Raw genomic sequence first — 23,579 nt, 5'->3', positions numbered from 1 at the left:
ACGCCGATCCCAGTCTGCAATAAACGTCCCAGTCTGCATTAACCACCCACTCACACTGTCTAAACAGTCAGGACACCGATCCCAGTCTGCAATAAACGTCCCAGTCTGCATTAACCACCCACTCACACTGTCTAAACAGTCAGGACACCGATCCCAGTCTGCAATAAACGTCCCAGTCTGCATTAACCACCCACTCACACTGTCTAAACAGTCAGGACACCGATCCCAGTCTGCAATAAACGTCCCAGTCTGCATTAACCACCCACTCACACTGTCTAAACAGTCAGGACACCGATCCCAGTCTGCAATAAACGTCCCAGTCTGCATTAACCACCCACTCACACTGTCTAAACAGTCAGGACGCCGATCCCAGTCGGCAATAAACGTCCCAGTCTGCATTAACCACCCACTCACACTGTCTAAACAGTCAGGACACCGATCCCAGTCTGCAATAAACGTCCCCCCCCCCCCAAAAAAGCCCCCCCACCCCCCACCTTTTCTATGCAGCCGTTCAACCAAACGGAAGTTTGCTGCCAATTCAGGCGCCAAAAATAGAAAGAGATGGAGGGGGGGGGGGGGGGGGGGGAAACAGAGACAAAGAGAGAGAGAGAGAGAGAGAGAGATAAAGAGAGAGAGAGAGAGAGAGAGAGAGAGATGAAGGGAGATCGATGAAGACAACATGAGGTAATTGACAGAGGTATAGAGACTAAAGGCAATTAAGGCAACAAGGTTGAAAACAACATGCGACGACAACAAGAAGAAAAAGTCACGCGATGGAGAAGAAGTCTATAGTGAGACGAGTGAATTAAAAAACTGGAGGCGGCGCGGCGGGGGATGAGTAGTTAAAAATAAATAAAACAAAAGGAATCATGTACTCGTCGTGCTTCGACACATCCGCTCATCATTCATCACGCGGCCGCGGGGCAGCCATTCAGAGCAGCCCAGCTGTCCTTTTGGAGAACAGAAGAGACGACGCATCATCTGATCCAGAACCCCAATACGGCATGGGTCGGTTCTGTGATATGATGATACATCTAAAGACGTTCACCGTGATGTTCATCTCAACATACTGTACAGCCCTGTGTCCGATAAGTCACCCGGTTTAACCCATTCTGAACGGGAACCCATTTTGGTGTCGGCATCATGTTATGCTTTAGCTATTGAAAAACAGCAGACCTACAAGCTCGTAGCGCGCCACCGAGTGGCGCGCTACGAGCTTGTAGGTCTGCTATTTTTGAAAAATCGAAGAGCGACTGACATTTTTTAGAATCTGATCTCAGGTCAGAATGGGTTCATCAGACCCAGTGTGTTTCCAGTGGAAACCTCGTATGAATCTGATCTCAGGTCAGAATGGGTCAATTAGGCTGCCTGTCCGTGGGCGGTCGTGGCGCCACTCGGGGGGGACTCGGGGAGGAGGAGGAGGAGGGTTGCCTTATAACCTATTTTGTGCAAGGAACGCCTTTTGGTGTTTTAAAGCATTATGTTATACTTTAGCTATTGACAAATGGCAGATCTACAAGCTTGTAGGTCTGCTATTTTTGAAAAATCGTGAAAATGAATACCTACCTATTCTTTCAGAGCGAACAACATATTTTGAGACGGGGGTTGGCGGACAATTACGTGTATTCTTTTAGGGTTCTTGACGTGAAATTGTTATAGAAAAACATTATAGGGTTTTCAGAAAACTGCCACACAAAACATTGTGTGCTACAGTGGGGAACTTTTGGTCAGTTACAAACAGATAATCAAGTCACTTATTTGTTTAATCAATTCCAATTTCACTTGTTTATCCTGTTCTCTCTCTTGATTGGATACAAGTGGGCATCCTGACCTGAAAATATTTGTTCTGTTTAATAAAAGGTAGAGATGAACCCCTTATCCCTAAACGTCTTTGCCTTTATTTCCCTTACCCTTATAGCACTGACATAAATATAGGGCCCATCATGGTGGACTCCTGTTATTGCCCAGACACACTAGCAATGGTTGCTATGGGAAACTAAAGTTTTAAAAAGAATTGCAGTGGAGTAAAAGCAAAACAGATGTAATGAAGTATACTGTAGTTCTGAGGTATTGAAAAATGAAAATACTCCCGTAAAGTAAAGAAATTCCTTGAGCAAATGTACTTAGTTAACCCATTCTCACCGGGAACCCATTTTGGTGTCAGCATCATGTTATGCTTTAGCTATTGAAAAATAGCAGATCTACAAGCTCATAGCGCGCCACCGAGTGGCGCGCTACGAGCTTGTAGGTCTGCTATTTTTGAAAAATCGAAGAACGACTGACATTTTTAGAATCTGATCTCAGGTCAGAATGGGTTCAGCAGACCAGTGTGTGTCCTAGTGGAAACCTCGTATGAATCTGATCTCAGGTCAGAATGGGTTAAGCAAATGTACTTAGTTAGCCTATTACTTTACACCTGCACTGCAAAGGGTGTCGTATACAGTGGTGTTTTTGGCAGCAAATTTTGGTTTTAGTTTTAGTCATATAGTCTTTTGAATAGTTTTCACTTAGTTTCAGTTACATTTTAGTCACCTGGAATGTTTTAGTGTTAGTCTAGTCTAGTACATTTACAGTTGATATAGTCGACTAAAATGTGTTCTGGTTGGCCGTCGTAATGGCTGTTTTTACACTTGCTGAAAATAGCAGATCTACAAGCTCACACAACGCGATCTGCTTGTAGATCTGCTATTTTCAGCACGCAAACCAAGTGTAAAATGACTTATACTGGATCTCTTGTCCACTATAGTCCCTTCCTTAACATTTTAGTCTAGTTTTTATTTGTTGACGAAATTGTCAGTGTATTTAGTCTTAGTTTTAGCCATCATAGCTTAGTTTTCATTTAGTTTCCATTTTAGTTTTCGTCAGTGAAGAAAGGTAGTCGACGAACATTTTTTCGTCTTGGTTTCCAGTCGACGAAAACAACACTGGTCGCATTTAAGCCTTCGTAAAACGCTGCGTACGACGACCCGCTGGGAGGATAGACTATCCTGAACGTCGTCACCACAGATCGAGATGCAAGAGAATATATTCACTTATTTTATATTTTTGTGCAAAAAGGCATATAAACTGACCTTTATATACACGGCCCTGCATGGCCCTGCATTGGGTAGGGCCACCCGACCTGGCGCAGACAGGCATATAAACTGACCTTTATACACGGCCCTGCATGGCCCTGCATTGGGTAGGGCCACCCGACCTGGCGCAGACATGCACTCGGCAACAACAATGTCATTATTATGTCACTTGTGTCAGTTTGTATTAATAAACTCACCTCGGTGCAGCTGTGGTGGAGGACGTCACTGTACGTGTTTCCAGTATCCCAGTTCTTGATCTTCAGGAATTTGGGCTCTTTGTCTTTGGCTTCTTCTTTTGCAGGCTGCAGGGAGGAACAGAGACATAATAATAATAATAATAATAAAACTTTATTTGTATAGCACCTTTCATGACATGAAATGCAGCTCAAAGTGCTTTACAGAGAAATGGAGGATAAAAGAAAAGCAAGGCAACAACATTAAAAACAAGCAGTAATGCAGTGAGGACATGAATAACAAAAAATAAAAAAATAAAAGATCAATTAAAAGCAATGTTGTAGAAGTGGGTCTTGAGCTGAGCTTTAAAAATGTCTACAGAGGCTGCCTGACGAAGGTACAGTGGGAGTTTGTTCCATGCCGTTGGCCCGTAGAAGCAAAAAGCTGCTTCCCCGTGTTTTTTAGTTGCCATTTTTTTTGGCAAAGCGAGCAGGCCAGCAGTGGAAGACCTTAGGGGGCGGTTTGGGACATATTTAGGCAGGCAGTCATGTAGGTAGGAAGGTGCGAGACCATTGAGAGCTTTATAGACAAGTAAAAGAATTTTAAAATCAATCCTAAATCAATGAGACAGTGAGGACTCTGGAGGAACAGAGACACGAGACAGTGAGGACTCTGGAGGAACAGAGACATGAGACAGTGAGGACTCTGGAGGAACAGAGACATGAGACAGTGAGGACTCTGGAGGAACAGAGACATGAGACAGTGAGGACTCTGGAGGAACAGAGACACGAGACAGTGAGGACTCTGGAGGAACAGAGACATGAGACAGTGAGGACTCTGGAGGAACAGAGACATGAGACAGTGAGGACTCTGGAGGAACAGAGACATGAGACAGTGAGGACTCTGGAGGAACAGAGACATGAGACAGTGAGGACTCTGGAGGAACAGAGACATGAGACAGTGAGGACTCTGGAGGAACAGAGACATGAGACAGTGAGGACTCTGGAGGAACAGAGACATGAGACAGTGAGGACTCTGGAGGAACAGAGACATGAGACAGTGAGGACTCTGGAGGAACAGAGACATGAGACAGTGAGGACTCTGGAGGAACAGAGACATGAGACAGTGAGGACTCTGGAGGAACAGAGACATGAGACAGTGAGGACTCTGGAGGAACAGAGACATGAGACAGTGAGGACTCTGGAGGAACAGAGACATGAGACAGTGAGGACTCTGGAGGAACAGAGACATGAGACAGTGAGGACTCTGGAGGAACAGAGACATGAGACAGTGAGGACTCTGGAGGAACAGAGACATGAGACAGTGAGGACTCTGGAGGAACAGAGACACGAGACAGTGAGGACTCTGGAGGAACAGAGACATGAGACAGTGAGGACTCTGGAGGAACAGAGACATGAGACAGTGAGGACTCTGGAGGAACAGAGACATGAGACAGTGAGGACTCTGGAGGAACAGAGACATGAGACAGTGAGGACTCTGGAGGAACAGAGACATGAGACAGTGAGGACTCTGGAGGAACAGAGACATGAGACAGTGAGGACTCTGGAGGAACAGAGACATGAGACAGTGAGGACTCTGGAGGAACAGAGACATGAGACAGTGAGGACTCTGGAGGAACAGAGACATGAGACAGTGAGGACTCTGGAGGAACAGAGACATGAGACAGTGAGGACTCTGGAGGAACAGAGACATGAGACAGTGAGGACTCTGGAGGAACAGAGACATGAGACAGTGAGGACTCTGGAGGAACAGAGACATGAGACAGTGAGGACTCTGGAGGAACAGAGACATGAGACAGTGAGGACTCTGGAGGAACAGAGACATGTTACAGTGAGGATTCTGGCTGCAGGGAGGAACAGAGACACAGAGACATGCCTGTGACAGTGAGGACTCTGCAGGCTACAGGGAGGAACAGAGACATGCCTGTGACAGTGAGGACTCTGCAGGCTACAGGGAGGAACAGAGACATGCCTGTGACAGTGAGGACTCTGCAGGCTACAGGGAGGAACAGAGACATGTGACATGTGAGTCCGTCTCTGCAACAGGTTGGGATTCAGGCCTAAAAATCCACTCATCTCACTCAAACTTTATGTTACAACATCACATTTACTGGTGAAAGTGGGGGAAAGACTTCTCAACAAAACATGCAGTAATAATGGGACAAAAAGGACAAAAGAAACGAAGGAGGAAACAAAGTGCATAAATAGTTAGCAAGATTATAATCTGTCATGTGGATTCAAAGTAATTTAAAGGGAGCGTCCAGTATATAGGTCTCCAGCCACACCTTGTGGAAGGGGAACTTTCACTCAAGTTGCTTCTGGTTTAAGACAATGAGGGAGGCTGAAGCGAAAAAAGCAGCCCTTCCATATAGACCATATTCACACGGCGGCCATGTTGGCATTTTGCACTGAAAAAGCAGGGTGGAAACGGGGTGGAATTTCATGAACCTAAATGGCAAGATGGCCGCCATGCGAATATGAGAGACCTGGAAAAGAATTCCCTGTTCATTTTCCTCATAGACTTCTCAAAAAGTATTTATTTAAAGACGTTTATACGCTGCGGACAAAGCCAACTCGAGTTGTGTCAAATCATGACAATAATAAACATAATGTTGTGGGCCGAACAAATAATTAGAAAGAAGGGGAAAAAAATGCACTTTTTTGTTGTTTTTCTTCTTTGTAATTATTTGTTTGGTCCAGAATATTGTGTTTGTTGTCATGATTTGTCACGACTCGAGTTGGCTTCGTACAACGCTTAAAAGGTCTTTAAATGAATACTTTTTAAAATGTCTATGGGGGAAATGCATTGGGAATTATTTCCTGGGCCTGGCGTCGTCATGAAAGGGGGCGGGACTGGGCCTGGCGTCGTCATGAAAGGGGGCGGGACTGGGCCTGGTGTCGTCATGAAAGGGGGCGGGACTGGGCGTCGTCATGAAAGGGGGCGGGACTGGGCCTGGCGTCGTCATGAAAGGGGGCGGGACTGGGCGTCGTCATGAAAGGGGGCGGGACTGGGCCTGGCGTCGTCATGAAAGGGGGCGGGACTGGGCCTTGCGTCGTCATGAAAGGGGGCGGGACTGGGCCTGGCGTCGTCATGAAAGGGGGCGGGACTGGGCCTGGCGTCGTCATGAAAGGGGGCGGGACTGGGCCTGGCGTCGTCATGAAAGGGGGCGGGACTGGGCCTGGTGTCGTCATGAAAGGGGGCGGGACTGGGCCTGGTGTCGTCATGAAAGGGGGCGGGACTGGGCCTGGCGTCGTCATGAAAGGGGGCGGGACTGCGACGCTCTGTTGAGGCCAACAGTACAAGGAAGCCATATTTGAGTGTTACAGTGGGACTTTTTTTTGTCTCTCACTTTCTTATGCGCGCACGCACGCACACACACACACACACACACACACACACACACACACACACACACACACACGGATGGGAACCGCAAGGTTGCCAGTTCGAACCCGGGCTCCCCCAGAGTTACTGTCGAAGTGTCCTTGAGCAAGACACTGAACCCCTAATTGCTCCCGATGTGCTAGTTGGTGCCTTGCATGGTTTCCGCTGCCATCGGTGTGTGAATGGGTGAATGTAATGCACAATCTATGTAAAGCGCCTTGGATAAAGGCGCTATATAAATGCACCATTTACCATTTTACACACACAACATATTCTCTCCTCTCTCCTCTCACTTCATAGAGAACGGTATCATCAACATCAACTGGCTGATTGCATGCTTTAACTGCTGGGCATTGCAGGCCTTGGGCAATAATATGGTGGCAATTGACTGATGAATGCTTGCAATTAAGCTACACGTACTACAGTCAATTGTTCGGATTGTGCTCTCCATAACCCATTCTGACCGGGCACCCATTTTGGTGTTGGCATCATGTTATGCTTTAGCTATTGAAAAATAGCAGATCTACAAGCTCATATCGCGCCACCGAGTGGCGCGATACGAGCTTGTAGGTCTGCTATTTTTTGAAAAATCGAAGAACGACTGACATTTTTAGAATCTGATCTCAGGTCAGAATGGGTTAATCAGACCAGTTGTGTGTCCAGTGGAAACCTCGTATGAATCTGATCTCAGGTCAGAATGGGATAAAGAAAAAGGCCCATTGTGATGATTGTGATGATCGCCAAACCTCAAAAAGAATCAATCCCACGTCTCACCAACCCGTCTCATCCATACAACCCATTCTGTGGAACGAACGAAACAACAGAGACAAGATTGCTGCACGTGTTGAGGAAATGACCGGCCGCTGCAGCGCAACGACGTCCAATTGATTCTCATCGGCATTCCTTTGTCCTAAAGACGGGAATAGTGCCAGTATGAAGGGATCTTAACCCATTCTGGGCGGGAACCCTTTTTGGTGTTTGTGTAAGCATTATGTTATGCTTTATAGCTATTGAAAAATAGCAGATCTACAAAGCTTTGTAGGTCTGCTATTTTTGAAAAACTCGTGAAAACGTTTTTAACTCATCTTTGCTTCTGCATGGGGGATGTCCCTGGAACAAACATATTTTCAGATCAGTGGCCAATTACATATCATTACATATCAATTATATATCATTTTTGGGGGTCCTTGACATGAAACATTGATCACCACTGATACAGAAACATGTAGGTATTTCAGAAAACTGTCAGGATTTAGAAGACATTTGTGTAGAATATTGAGCTCAAGATCTAAAGGGGATAATGGGACAGAGAAACGTGCTCTTTCAGGTTCCAGCAGCAAAGCCCCCGCGTGGGTCAAACCACATCCACCATGATGCTCGCAGTCATGATCAGAGACCATTGTGAGTCATAAAGAGGGGCACGGGCTCTGTGGCACAGTCGGTATAGTGCCGTCGACCTCACAGCTATAGAAGGTCCTGGGTTTGATTCCCGCTTCATGGGGACGCTGTGGGCACTGCATCAGTGCGTCATCAGTGCCCACACCCGAAGGCGGGGGTTGGCGAAAGGGCCTTTCTGTGTGGAGTTTGCATGTTCTCCCCGTGTCCCCTAGGGTAGGTATACCCTCACATGTTCTCCCTGTGTCCCCTAGGGTAGGTATACCCTCACATGTTCTCCCCGTGTCCCCTAGGGTAGGTATACCCTCACATGTTCTCCCCGTGTCCCCTAGGGTAGGTACCCTCACATGTTCTCCCCGTGTCCCCTAGGGTAGGTATACCCTCACAAAAAACATGCAGTAATCCTTGTGTTTAGCAAGGGGTTGCCTGGTAACGTTGAAATTAAGCATCATTTTGACTTTTAGAAACCTGCACATTATTGTGGCAGAGTCACTTTCATTCGTTGCAGATTACACGTCTACGAGACATGCATTTGCAGTGTGTTTTATTGTATAAAACCCAAATCCCAAAATAAAGTAAAAAAATGTTGTATTTATATTTAGTCACATCAGTGCTCTAAACAAACATTTAAAGTCCATAGACTTGGCTGCCATAATGAATTAATTTCAAAAGTCAAGCAGTGGAGGGGCTGTGTACTGCACTAGCGCCCTTCAATAAACCATACAAGTAAAAGGAGAAAGAGTGACAGAAAGGGAGATGGAAGGTAAACTGAAATATGAGTTAACCCATTCTGACCGGGCACCCATTTTGGTGTTGGCATCATGTTATGCTTTAGCTATTGAAAAATAGCAGATCTACAAGCTCATATCGCGCCACCGAGTGGCGCGATACGAGCTTGTAGGTCTGCTATTTTTGAAAAATCGAAGAACGACTGACATTTTTCTAGAATCTGATCTCAGGTCAGAATGGGTTCATCAGACCAGTGTGTGTGCAGTGGAAACCTCGTATGAATCTGATCTCAGGTCAGAATGGGTTAATAGGGTTTCGTGTAAAAAGTTTAAAAAAAGTTTCAGAACATTAATAAACTCTAACAGATGGTTTGTCTCCTTGAGTGTTATTCAGCCGTATGGAGGAGGAGATGGAACTGTCTGGAACGGTAGCCTGTTCTCTGATCCTGAATGGATCATCAGAACAGTCTGGCACTGGTTCTGTTCTCTGATCCTGAATGGATCTTCAAAGGTGTCTGAGAACATTCTGCACTGTATTGGGAACGGGCCGTGACGCTACACTGTCTTAAGATTTGGGCTTAACCGTCTGTAAAACCCGGATATATTTCTACTTGCAAAAAAGAGATTTCAACCTTACTACTACTTTTTACTAATAGGACTTATCAGAGGAAATTATGTAAAAAACAACATACATTGTCATCAACTGAACTGAATGTGAAGGTAGCCTACTGGGGGAAGCCACACTGTGTGTCATAGGCTCAATAAGTCAGTATAGATCCTGTGATCTTTTGATACAAGATGCAATTTCTTGGGGTCTAGTAGGACTATAGTAAATAATAAATAAAAAAAGATCGCTAAAACATTTTGTAAAAAAGAAAATACATATTTAGCCCCATGTTCTAATGCCTCCCTGGCAAAAACAGTTCGAATCTCTAAAACGAAAGAAAGCAGCAAATGAAAAAAAAAAGAATTAACATCTTTCATTTTCTCTAATAACTATACCTGAAACATGAACCTTGGTTGAAAACTAAATTTGTCCTTTAAGGTAAAAAAAAGAACGTCTGGTCCAGCCTGAATACTTTGATGTGTATAGTAACCTGCTATGGGACTGTAGTAACGCCAGGCTGTAGTCTTTATTTAGACTATTAATTATTAATTCAGCTTTCACATTTCCCCCTCAATCCACCTTCCTGCAATGGAACGGAACCGTGGATGAAATTAAACTTGAGTAAGGTTTGTAAATGTTTACAAAAAAACACTATTATTGTTTTTTACGTTTTTTTCCCCTCACGTCAAAACAGTCCTCGATGTGTACAACAAGAAGACAACATCCTTATGGAACCAGACAGAGGGGAACAAACAGCTGTCATCTGTCGAATAATATCTGAAATACAGTGAGATTGAGCTGAACAGTTACGTTTTGTGTCTCTGTGTTCAGTCTGAGAAAGGTTGACTTGACGGTGCCTTCTGTCATGGTAACTGTCACAATAAGTGCTTCCGTATTTATTTATATATATATTTTTTTATCCCACGATTCTGTAACCCATTTTCAACACCCCCTCCGCCAACCTGGGTATAGAGCAACGGACTTGAACTCATGCTTCCTTCATGCCTGAGTGTCCAAGTCGCTCCTTTACACCTGACAGGGGGGGAGTTTCCCTGGTTGGACGTAGCGCGTGGAGGAAGGAACACGTTATTCCAACCAGTTCCTTTCCCCCCTGTCACTGCGCTCAAATTGTTTCCGAACGTTGTGTAGTGTATAGTCGATAACCCAAAGTGCTGATGTCGTCTAGCAAAAAGAACAGCGGGTAATCTACTTGTGAGTCAGAATGGCGTACTCAAAAAACACCGTGAGTGTGTCACCCTCCCGCCCAATAATCCCCCCCCCCCCCCCACACCCCCACCCCCACCCCGCAGGTCTCATGGACTCTGGATCACTTCAAGAGGTCCGTCATGGCGGATAGGGAGAGAAGGATCAGCCAGCGACCGCAGCAGCTGTGAGCATTCATCAGCCCCCCTTGAGATATAGTTTCGGCCCATATCCGCTGCAGGTTGACGGGGGCTTGAGTTGAGCGGCACAAGTGGGTGGATGACATGGATTGGACCGTGTGACCAGATTACAACACTATATCCCCAGCACAGGCACTCCAGCATGTCAACAGACCACACGCACGCACGCACGCACGTATGAGGGGCATAAGCTGGGATTTAACCCATTCTGACCTGAGATCAGATTCTAAAAATGTCTTCTATACATCCTGACAGTTTTCCATTCTGACCTGAGATCAGGTTCTAAAAATGTCTTCTATACATCCTGACAGTTTTCCATTCTGACCTGAGATCAGGTTCTAAAAATGTCTTCTATACATCCTGACAGTTTTCCATTCTGACCTGAGATCAGATTATAAAAAATGTCTTCTACATCCTGACAGTTTTCCATTCTGACCTGAGATCAGATTATAAAAAATGTCTTCTACATCCTGACAGTTTTCCATTCTGACCTGAGATCAGATTCTAAAAATGTCTTCTATACATCCTGACAGTTTTCCATTCTGACCTGAGATCAGGTTCTAAAAATGTCTTCTATACATCCTGACAGTTTTCCATTCTGACCTGAGATCAGGTTCTAAAAATGTCTTCTATACATCCTGACAGTTTTCCATTCTGACCTGAGATCAGGTTCTAAAAAATGTCTTCTACATCCTGACAGTTTTCCATTCTGACCTGAGATCAGATTCTAAAAAATGTCTTCTACATCCTGACAGTTTTCCATTCTGACCTGAGATCAGATTCTAAAAAATGTCTTCTACATCCTGACAGTTTTCCATTCTGACCCGAGATCAGATTCTAAAAAATGTCTTCTATATGTCAGTCGCTCTTCGATTCTTTTCTAAAATAGCAGACCTACAAGCTCGTAGCGCGCCACTCGGTGGCGCGCTATGAGCTTGTAGGTCTGCTATTTTTCAATAGCTAAAGCATAACGTAATGCTAACACCAAAAGGGAGTTCCCGGCCCAAAATGGGTTAACCGTGCCATCGGCTATAGCTTCTATAGCAGAAGTGATGGGGATCTTATAAAGCGTGGGCTTTATTTCCGTGTTCTCTCAGATGATATATTGATGTGCAATCACAGCTCCTGAGGTTTGAGCTTTGAGCCCAAGGGAGGGACAAGTAGCATTATGCATTATGGACGGTATACGTTTAAAGAGGCGCAAAAGGCAGAGCTAGACATGGCTGGGTACACAACATGCATTATGGAGCTACATGTCTGGATTCAGACTTGTCAGACAGCAAAGCGTTTGAAGTGGCAATCACTGAGAAGCAGAATGAAGAACATTATATCCACCTATAGGAGAGTACAGATGGGAGGACTTGAGCATTAGGGTTAGTATAAACTAAACAAATAGAAGTTTAAAGTTTAATTGTGGCTTTATTTAAAAGAAAAAAAAACTAACTGAAACTGTAGTGTGTTTACGAAACTAACTAAGATTATACAGAAAACAGTCTCTGTCAATGTTAGACAAAGGGCCGATTCATACTCCTATTTTACCGCTGTTTCGGCGCTGTAGTGCCGAAATGATTTCGGCTCGTCAGACATTTTCAGTAGCACCGAAGAGACGACTTTAGGACGGTCTCCGCCCCCCCCCCGAACCTCAAATGACGTCACATTGTAGGCTCTACAGAGCCGAACCGACTTTTATTCGGCTCTAAAATAGGAGTATGAGTCGGCCCTTAAAGGCTAGTATTTTCTTCAAAAATAGTAAAAAAAAACTAAACAAAATTACATAACTAAAACCACGCCTTTTCAGAAACGAAAAAAAAACCTAACGCAAACCTGCTTTAAAAACTAATAAAAACCAAACTGAAATTGAAAACAAAAGTCTATAAATTAAATGTAAACAGAACGTTATGAAAAAGCCACACTGCTGTATGCACTCAGCAGACACAAGAAAAGAAAGCGTATTCCAACAGAACAACGTTTATCATGTTGGTTCCGTACCGTGTCACTCTCTGCAGGCTGGGACGCGCTGTTCTCTGTTGGCATGTTGTCCTTCTTTGGGTCCTCACCGGCCCCGGCATTATCCGACACCTGCTGGGGTGGCGTGTCCATGATAAGTAGGTCCCTGAAAGTCAAAGACAGGCCCACTGTCAGAGGTGTGTGTGTGTGTGTGTGTTTGAATTATTGATTCCTGGATACGACATGTGTTTGTGTGTGTGTGTGTGTGTGTGTGTGTGTGTGTGTGTGTGTGTGTGTGTGTGTGTGTGTGTGTGTGTGTGTGTGTGTGCGTGCGTGCGTGCGTGCGTGCGTGCGTGCGCGTAATGTAACTCTAGCAGTGTATCTTATCGTTGCTGTCAGGCAAAACATCTCTTATCTCTCCCTATTTTAACTTTTGGTATTTTTTCCGTAAAATAATCGTCGTATACTTGATCATACTACGGCATCACACGACTCACGCATCAACATGTAGCAGACACAGACCTGCAAGCAGCGGACTGACCTCATGCTTCCTTCTATGCATGAGGAGTCCAAAAGCTGCTTCTTTTCACCTGACAGGGGGAGAGTTTCCCCGGCCAGACGTATAGCGTGTTGGAAGGAACACGTTATTCCAACCAAGGTCCTTTCCCCTCCAACAGTGATGTGACAATATATACACTTGAAGACGAAGATGCAAAAATACAGGTGGCAGATTCCCAGCGTTCCTACACCCACGGACATCTACAGTAACGTTCCTACACGCACGGACATCTACAGTAACGTTCCTACACGCACGGACATCTACAGTAACGTTCCTACATGCACGGACATCTACAGTAACGTTCCTACACGCACGGACATCTACAGTAACGTTCCTACACGCACGGACATCTACAGTAACGTTCCTACACGCACGGACATCTACAGTAACGTTCCTACACGCACGGACATCTACAGTAACGTTCCTACACGCACGGACATCTACAGTAACGTTCCTACACGCACGGACATCTACAGTAACGTTCCTACATGCACGGACATCTACAGTAACGTTCCTACACGCACGGACATCTACAGTAACGTTCCTACACGCACGGACATCTACAGTAACGTTCCTACACGCACGGACATCTACAGTAACGTTCCTACCCCCACGGACATCTACAGTAACGTTCCTACACGCACGGACATCTACAGTAACGTTCCTACACGCACGGACATCTACAGTAACGTTCCTACACGCACGGACATCTACAGTAACGTTCCTACACGCACGGACATCTACAGTAACGTTCCTACACGCACGGACATCTACAGTAACGTTCCTACACGCACGGACATCTACAGTAACGTTCCTACACGCACGGACATCTACAGTAACGTTCCTACACGCACGGACATCTACAGTAACGTTCCTACACGCACGGACATCTACAGTAACGTTCCTACACCCACGGACATCTACAGTAACGTTCCTACACGCACGGACATCTACAGTAACGTTCCTACCCCCACGGACATCTACAGTAACGTTCCTACACCCACGGACATCTACAGTAACGTTCCTACACGCACGGACATCTACAGTAACGTTCCTACCCCCACGGACACCTACAGTAACGTTCCTACCCCCACGGACAGCTACAGTAACGTTCCTACCCCCACGGACACCTACAGTAACGTTCCTACACGCACGGACATCTACAGTAACGTTCCTACCCCCACGGACAGCTACAGTAACGTTCCTACCCCCACACACATGTCAACGCCCCCTCAAAGCACACGTCTTATTGCCTTTGGGGCAGAAACCTCTTATCTCCATTTTTTTAACTTTTTGTGGGGGGGGGGTTTTGTTTCGATTTTGTCACACAAAAGCATCCAAAGTAGTAGATCTACAAGCGTTTGAAACGCGGCGGGAAGCGACACGTTTTGAGCTTGTATATCAGCTAATTTGAGCCATTTTGAATTGTAATGCTGAAAAGTCACAGTTTTTTTTGGACACAATGAGGTTTCTGTCCTTCCCGACAGAGACGGTATCCTTCCTAGCCGAGGCGTACATCCTCACCCTGTCACTCTGTATCAACGTATCGCCTCCATTCAAAGGCCACGCTCTATTCATGCTCTATTCTGGGGAGAAAGAAGTAAAGAAAAATCACAGAGAGAGAGAAAAAAAAAACCTAAAAAAACAGGAGAAGCGTGCATCATCTATTAACAACTCTGACTCAGATGGTGAGTGTCATCTTCATAATTGAGATGCTTCTGCTTCTGAAAACAAGTGCGGCTCTATTTCGGGCAGATAGCCATTCGAGGCGTACGCGTTTGTCAGATGATACGATACGATAGTAGAGAGTACATAAATAAGGCTGTGCAGCGATAACAGGCAGGCAAATGTGGGGCATTCGTTCTGCTCGCATGCATCCTTTTCCTTTCTCACCAATTGAAATAAAACATTCTGGGTCTCCCGTGTGTGGTCGTCTAATGCAGGGGTTTTCCCAAGCCAAGGATCCCCAGGTAGACATAATATCTTATGGCAGCATACCACCTTTATTGCAAAATGGTTTTAAGAAAGAAATTGAGGGGCGCTAATATATATTAAAGTCTAACTCATGTTGATTAGGTGATGTACTGGTGAAAATGACGTGAAACAAACTGGTGCCAACACAAACATTAAATGCCATTAACAATAAAGAGACAACATGACGTATGATGTAAAGTTTCCCTTCGTTGTCAACGGCGTTTACGAAAAACAAACATGGAACTAAAGACAGACATTAAACCTGTGTATTAGGAGGGTCTGGCGCCCCTCAAAAAGAAGAAAGAAAATCACACTTGTGTGAAGTGATGGGCGCTCTTATCATATAACACATCATCAATACATCCTCATTCCTCACATTCCGTGCTCAGCCAATCAGCTGAGCACATTCGGTGCTATACGAACACACTCTGTACTCAAACGGACACGCATGCACACAAAGCTGTGCATATAGGACGGGGGTATAGCAGCCCCTCAAAAAAGGCTGATCTAAAAGCTGTCGCAACGTGCCATGTTGTGAGATCGTATAGATGTGCTATTTTTGGGTCCGCCAACCACAAGGCAACGAATGCGATATGGGGGCATTCAACAAAATAGCTGATCTACAAGCTCAAACCACGAGATTTCTTTCGAGTCAATGAAGGTGAACGATTTACCTCTGAGGGGGAAATGAGGGACTGAACGGGTCGTTAGCCCTGTTGGGATCAATGTCATGTCAAATGAACACTGTTGGAGACCTCCGTGCAACGCAATCAATAATTGCTTCTTGCTCGGCTAGAAGATCACGTTCTGTGATCCTGAAACAATTAATCCATTCTGGACGGGAACCCCTTTTGGTATTTTAAGCATTATGTTATGCTTTAGCTATTGAAAAATAGCAGATCTACAAGCTCGTAGCGTGGCACCGAGTGCCGCGCTACGAGCTTGTAGGTCTGCTATTTTTGAAAGATCGTGAAATTGTGGGACAAATCTTGGAATATATACTGTATTCTTTGAGACTGTGAGCGTTTTTTAACTCAAATCTTTGTTTCTGGGGGAGTCCCTGGAACAACATGTTCTCAGATGGGGGTCCGTCCGTGCGTGGCCACATTAGAAACATGGGGTTTTTCAGAAAACTGTCGTGATTTAGAAGACATTATTTTGTAGAATCGTCCTCAGGTCTAAATGGATTAAGAACCACCTGCACAGCACAGAGCTTTCACTTTAGTTCCACTGAAACTGGGCCCCCGTGTGCCTCACCCACCAAGTCACAAACACTTTAGTTCCACTGAAACTGGGCCCCCGTGTGCCTCACCCACCAAGTCACAAACACTTTAGTTCCACTGAAACTGGGCCCCCGTGTGCCTCACCCACCAAGTCACAAACACTTTAGTTCCACTGAAACTGGGCCCCCGTGTGCCTCACCCACCAAGTCACAAACACTTTAGTTCCACTGAAACTGGACTCCCGTGTGCCTCACCCACCAAGTCACAAACACTATAGTTCCACTGAAACTGGGCCCCCGTGTGCCTCACCCACCAAGTCACAAACACTTTAGTTCCACTGAAACTGGGCCCCCGTGTGCCTCACCCACCAAGTCACAAACACTTTAGTTCCACTGAAACTGGGCTCCCGTCATGCCTCACCCACCAAGTCACAAACACTTTAGTTCCACTGAAACTGGGCCCCCGTGTGCCTCACCCACCAAGTCACAAACACTTTAGTTCCACTGAAACTGGGCCCCCGTGTGCCTCACCCACCAAGTCACAAACACTTTAGTTCCACTGAAACTGGGCCCCCGTGTGCCTCACCCACCAAGTCACAAACACTTTAGTTCCACTGAAACTGGGCTCCCGTCATGCCTCACCCACCAAGTCACAAACACTTTAGTTCCACTGAAACTGGGCTCCCGTCATGCCTCACCCACCAAGTCACAAACACTTTAGTTCCACTGAAACTGGGCTCCCGTCATGCCTCACCCACCAAGTCACAAACACTTTAGTTCCACTGAAACTGGGCCCCCGTGTGCCTCACCCACCAAGTCACAAACACTTTAGTTCCACTGAAACTGGGCTCCCATCATGCCTCACCCACCAAGTCACAAACACTTTAGTTCCACTGAAACTGGGATCCCATCATGCCTCACCCACCAAAGTCACAGAACAACATATCAGTGGAACGGATATATGGAAATTAATTCAAAATACATCACACCTGTGTGAAGTTAGCGGCGCTCTTACAAATCGTCTTAAAAACAAGGAAGTTTAAAACCTCTATGTAACGACGTGTCCCACGAATGTTTATTTAATTCAGCCAAAACATACATTTTTGTAAGCGGCGATCATAGCGTTTATATTTATTGTTTATAGAAATGAATAAATCAAGGTGGTTTTGATCAAAAACGCAGCCTGGAAAAAGAATCTTAGTTAAATGGATTTTTTTTTTTTTTTTATATATTTTTTATCCCACGATTTTGTAACCCATTTTTCACCCCTGTGCCAATCATCTACTGTGATCCTGGGCTCTACACACCCTCCGCCAACCTGGGGAGAGCAACGGACTTAACTCATGCTTCCTTCATGCCTGAGTGTCCAAGTTGCTCCTTTACACCTGACAGGGGGGAGTTTCCCTGGTTGGACGTCGTAGCACGTGGGAGGAACACGTTATTCCAACCAGTTCCTTTCCCCTCCATCAGGCGCCCCGGCTGGCCAGGGGGAGGCAGTTTAGAGACCAGGATTACTGCATGTTTTTGTGAGGGTACCTACCCTAGGGGACACGGGGAGAACATGCAAACTCCACACAGAAAGGCCCTTTCGCCAACCCCCGCCTTCGGGTATGGGCACTGATGACGCGGAGGAGGAAACACGCCACCAGCACCCACACTCCCACAGTGCCCCGAGTTAAATGGATTCTAAAATAAATCTGTTCCTATAGATTCATAAACCAGCTGACTTTTCACTTCCGGTTTTCCCCCCATGTTGACTTCATCGCACGGCAACCGGAGTGATACAGACGCGTTGCAGAACAGAACAGAGTTGTGCAACTGTAATTGTGTAATCAATAAATATAAAAAATTACGTCAAAAGACGATCTAGACAGTGGGTGAGTCACATGAGCCCCAGAGCAGTGGCTCCCAAAGTGGGGTCCGGGGACCCCCAGGGGTCCTTCAGGGAGTCCCCAGCTAAATGATAGTTTGGAACCAAATGGACCCTTATGGGTCTGTAACTCTGAGAGTGTACAAATGGACCCTAACGGGTCCATTTGGTTCCATTTGTAGTCGTTTGTACCCGCTCAGAGTTAAATGATTTTACAATATAAATTGGGGGTCCCAGAGATAGAAATGCCATCAAATGGGGGTCCGTAGACAAATACATGTCAAACTGGGGGGCCTTTGAAATTAAACGGGTTGAGAATCTTCTCTTATGGGGGGGTCCCTGTCATATCTTTTCAAATGGGGGGGGGTCCACGGGCCAATTAGTGTCAATTTGGGGGTCCATAACATTAAAAAGTTTGGGGACCACTGCCCTAGAGTCCCTATTCTAGGCATGTACTGATAGGTGAACATTCTGTGAAAATAGCCAATCCACGAGCTCACAATGTGTGTGAGCTCATATCGTAGTTCTAGCCAATCCACGAGCTCACAATGTGTGTGAGCTCATATCGTAGTTCTAGCCAATCCACGAGCTCACAATGTGTGTGAGCTCATATCGTAGTTCTAGCCAATCCACGAGCTCACAATGTGTGTGAGCTCATATCGTAGTTCTAGCCAATCCACGAGCTCACAATGTGTGTGAGCTCATATCGTAGTTCTAGCCAATCCACGAGCTCACAATGTGTGTGAGCTCGTATCGTAGTTCAGCTTTTTAATTCTCTTTGAAACACAATGAAGAATATAAGATTTAAGTGGTTAAAGCTGCACTATGTAGCCCTTAACCCCGGATTTGAACCCGGTTTTCTGCTTAAGTGCTGACATTTTCAACCATTGATCTAATAGAGCCTGCCTGCTTGCTCAGGGGATAAATGCAGTACTAAACTAAGTACTGCACAAAACAGGTGCAGTACTTAGTTTAGACAGTTTTTGGTTTAGACCAGTCATTAGTCCTACAACTACAACCTAACTCAAACCCTCACTCTAAACCTAACCTCCCACGGGGGCAGCACACCTAAACCTATAACCTTAACCCATGTCTAACCAATGACTAGTCTAAACTAAGTATGCACCCCCACAAAACAAGCGCCTGTCACATGGTTCACGTAACTCGGAACATAGTCTACGTCTCATGGGTCTATATACGTCAAAGAGCCGCCATTGACTGGACTGGCCCGATGAAGTGTGTTCATGACATGACAGCTGTCAGACACAGAGCTGGGTCAGTCCTTTACCTTCCTAACATCCTAACAGCTGTCAGACACAGAGCTGGGTCAGTCCTTTACATTCCTAACATCCTAACATCCTAACAGCTGTCAGACACAGAGCTGGGTCGGTCCTTTACATTCCTAACATCCTAACAGCTGTCAGACACAGAGCTGGGTCAGTCCTTTACCTTCCTAACATCCTAACAGCTGTCAGACACAGAGCTGGGTCAGTCCTTTACCTTCCTAACATCCTAACAGCTGTACAGACACAGAGCTGGGTCAGTCCTTTACATTCCTAACATCCTAACATCTGTCAGACACAGAGCTGGGTCAGTCCTTTACATTCCTAACATCCTAACAGCTGTCAGACACAGAGCCGGGTCGGTCCTTTACATTCCTAACATCCTAACATCTGTCAGACACAGAGCCGGGTCGGTCCTTTACATTCCTAACATCCTAACATCTGTCAGACACAGAGCTGGGTCGGTCCTTTACATTCCTAACATCCTAACATCCTAACAGCTGTCAGACACAGAGCTGGGTCAGTCCTTTACATTCCTAACATCCTAACATCCTAACATCTGTCAGACACAGAGCTGGGTCGGTCCTTTACATTCCTAACATCCTAACATCCTAACAGCTGTCAGACACAGAGCTGGGTCAGTCCTTTACATTCCTAACATCCTAACATCCTAACAGCTGTCAGACACAGAGCTGGGTCAGTCCTTTACATTCCTAACATCCTAACATCCTAACAGCTGTACAGACACAGAGCTGGGTCAGTCCTTTACATTCCTAACATCCTAACATCCTAACAGCTGTCAGACACAGAGCTGGGTCGGTCCTTTACATTCCTAACATCCTAACAGCTGTCAGACACAGAGCTGGGTCAGTCCTTTACATTCCTAACATCCTAACAGCTGTACAGACACAGAGCTGGGTCAGTCCTTTACATTCCTAACATCCTAACATCCTAACAGCTGTCAGACACAGAGCTGGGTCGGTCCTTTACATTCCTAACATCCTAACAGCTGTACAGACACAGAGCTGGGTCAGTCCTTTACCTTCCTAACATCCTAACAGCTGTCAGACACAGAGCTGGGTCGGTCCTTTACATTCCTAACATCCTAACAGCTGTCAGACACAGAGCTGGGTCAGTCCTTTACCTTTCCACCTGGACCTCGGCGTCCCTCTTCTCCACAACCTTCTGAGCCGGGTAGTTCTCGGGCTCTCCGTTCATCTCCTTGCTGTTCTTGATCAGACGCAGCACCGGTTCGATCTCCTTGAGCAGCTCACTGTTGTCCTCCACGCCGTTGACCAGCGCCCCGCGGCCCACCACCGCGTCCCGCATCAGGAGGCTCTCCTGGGACGCGATGAGGGCCTGGACCCCTCCCCTCGGGAGCCCCCTGGAGGGGTTGCCGGCCTGGGGGGAGGACAGGTTCTCGATGGCCCTGAGCTGGGGCTCCTTGACGGCGGCCTGCTGCCCCCCGGGGGGGCCCACGGCGGGGCTGAGCGGGCAGCAGCGGTCGAAGGTCTTTGAGGCCTGGTGGTGGAGCGCGGCGGGCTGCGTGACCCGCACGGTCCTCTGGCGCCCGTCCCCCGACAGGGTGGTCTCCAGGTGCGTGGTGAAGCCCTCGGGCCCGCGGAGGATGAGCACGGCGTGGCTCTCGGCCGACACGCTTTTCAGGGTCTCCAGCGCCCGCTCGTACGACAGGTCCACCAGGGGCTTGTTGTTGACGGCCAGCACGATGTCGCCCACCTGCACCAGGCCGCACTCCTCGGCCGCACCGCCGCGGATCAGGTCCGACACGATGATGGGCGGCTTGGAGACGCGCTGCTTCACCAGGAAGCCCAGCCCGCCCACCTTCCTCTTGAACAGGCGCACCGAGATGATGTTGGGCTGCAGCTGGCAGACCGTGGCGTCCGAGTCCTGCATGGTTGCACGCCGGGGTGTGTGTGTGTGTGTGTGTGTGTGTGTGTGTGTGTGTGTGTGTGTGTGTGTGTGTGTGTGTGTGTCTGTGTGTGTGTGTGCGCGGCTGCGCGCTGTGCGTGAGTTGCGGAGATTGGGGGTCCCCAGGGATATGGCTCTGGATAGGAAGAGGAGGAGGGAGAAGAGTTATTAGTATTAGTGGAGGAAATTGCCTTCACATAATACAGGATGATTTGTTTACAAAGTGCTGATTTATCATCAGCTATACAAGAAGGGCATGCGAGTCAAAGCCCCGATTTATACTCTGTTGCTGCGCGTCATGTCTCGCAAAAACGGAAATGGCAGATGTACGGATGCTCAGAACATGTCTCCTCAGCGCACGGCATGCTGGGAGATTGGAGGTGGGCTAGTCTCGGGGCAGGACACCGTTGTTCAGACGGCGTTCAAAAGGCGTGATAATGCCAGGTCATGATGATGAATTGGCGACTGATGAAGAATATTGTCTGTGGCAAAGTAGTAGGCCTAGTTAGTATATCATGGATTTGCTGCCCCCTAGTGGGCCTGTATTCTGGATCAATCTTAACCCATTCTGAACGGGAACCCATTTTGGTGTTAGCATCATGTTATGCTTTAGCCATTGAAAAATAGCAGATCTACAAGCTCATAGCGCGCCACCGAGTGGCGCGCTACGAGCTTGTAGGTCTGCTATTTTTGAAAAATCGAAGAACGACTGACATTTTTAGAATCTGATCTCAGGTCAGAATGGGTTCATCAGACCAGTGTGTGTCCAGTGGAAACCTCGTATGAATCTGATCTCAGGTCAGAATGGGTTAACGCATTTATAGCCAGAATGACTTGGAGTCTAATACTACTCTACAGGTAGAATGGCTTGTTTTGTTTGTTTTGTTGGACAAAAGATTATCACCTGCACGGAATGTATTGACAGTCAGAAAGTAACTGTCTGCGGTAGATTTTAATGAAACAAAAATGTGTAACTATAAAAATAGTTCTGTATACAGTAGGCTATAGCTGCAATGTTGGTGAGTTAAATGTTTGTTTAATACAAACTATATATGACTTGTATTAGCAAGTCTATAATTATATTCCAGATCTAAGAGTTGGTTGTGGTTTAAGGATTAACCACATGCAGTGTTACAACTCTATTTCTACAGGCGAACACACAGGGGACAGATAACAGCAGACTGTACAGTACTTACACATTGCTCTGGTCCATATATACAGTAGCATTACAAGGACTTCTAGCATGACTGAAGTCAAATCAGACAGAAGTAGCATGTGCTTAAATTCATATTTATAAAATGTGTCAGATTTCTGAGAATGATGATGGAGGATGATGATGGTCATGGAAGGGCCAAAGATAATCAGCTTCAAAATAATAATAATAATAATTAAAAAAACGATCAAAACGCATGCTTGCTCGTGCATGCTAGTGTTTTAACGCTATGGGATAAAGTACGTTTCAATCGCGCCTCTCTCTGCCTGAACACGGAACGCCGTTTATTTTTCCTCGTTTACTTTACATCCTGTTTACATCGAGAGTAGGCCGGCCTATAATAATACCGTCTTTCGCCGGATGCGCCACTATACCGCCCATTGAGGAAATTGAGGAAGAATACAGGGAACTCCCGTGAGAAAACGCCACAGACCGTCCGTGGCGTGACAGACAGACAGACAGACGTAAAACATATACTGAAAAATCCGACTAATTCAGTGCAAGCAGGTTCCGAATGTCGAGGGTCAGAACATTCTTTTTGGGGTTTTGTAGCCTATAGGGTTTTGCGCGGATCATGCAGTGACTAGCCTACTGACTAGCGATAGGTATGAAAGGTAGAGTTAGACTTGATTAAATAAATAGGCCTACAGATCGTCTCTTGAAGGCTAGCCAGAGGGAAAGGAATGAAGAGACACTGCACAGGAGATAGACTCGGGAGAGAGACAGCGAGACAAGTCGTGACAGACAGACAGGCTGACAGCTAATCGATGCTGGCCTAGAATAAGTCAAGAACACT

The 23,579-nt window shown here is 46.3% G+C and overlaps 1 protein-coding gene across 1 annotated transcript in view; it reads right to left on the bottom strand.

Moving 5' to 3' along the window:
- Positions 1 to 21,555, bottom strand: part of nos1 (nitric oxide synthase 1 (neuronal)) — a gene marked incomplete at both ends in the record, with an annotated part of 61,927 nt that extends 40,372 nt beyond the window's left edge. Inside the window, 3 exons of the mRNA XM_080755704.1 lie at positions 3,272 to 3,376; positions 3,906 to 5,112; positions 20,786 to 21,555. Of these exons, the coding sequence (XP_080611830.1) occupies positions 3,272 to 3,376; positions 3,906 to 5,112; positions 20,786 to 21,555 (2,082 nt within the window). The remainder of the gene's footprint in view (positions 1 to 3,271; positions 3,377 to 3,905; positions 5,113 to 20,785) is intronic.
- Between the last annotated feature and the right edge of the window lie 2,024 nt (positions 21,556 to 23,579).

Source organism: Protomyctophum bolini, assembly GCF_963924005.1.
Source record: "Protomyctophum bolini genome assembly, chromosome: 22".
NCBI lineage: Eukaryota > Metazoa > Chordata > Actinopteri > Myctophiformes > Myctophidae > Protomyctophum > Protomyctophum bolini.
The sequence above is the reverse complement of the archived record's forward strand: the minus strand, read 5'-3'. Positions and strand labels throughout refer to the sequence as shown.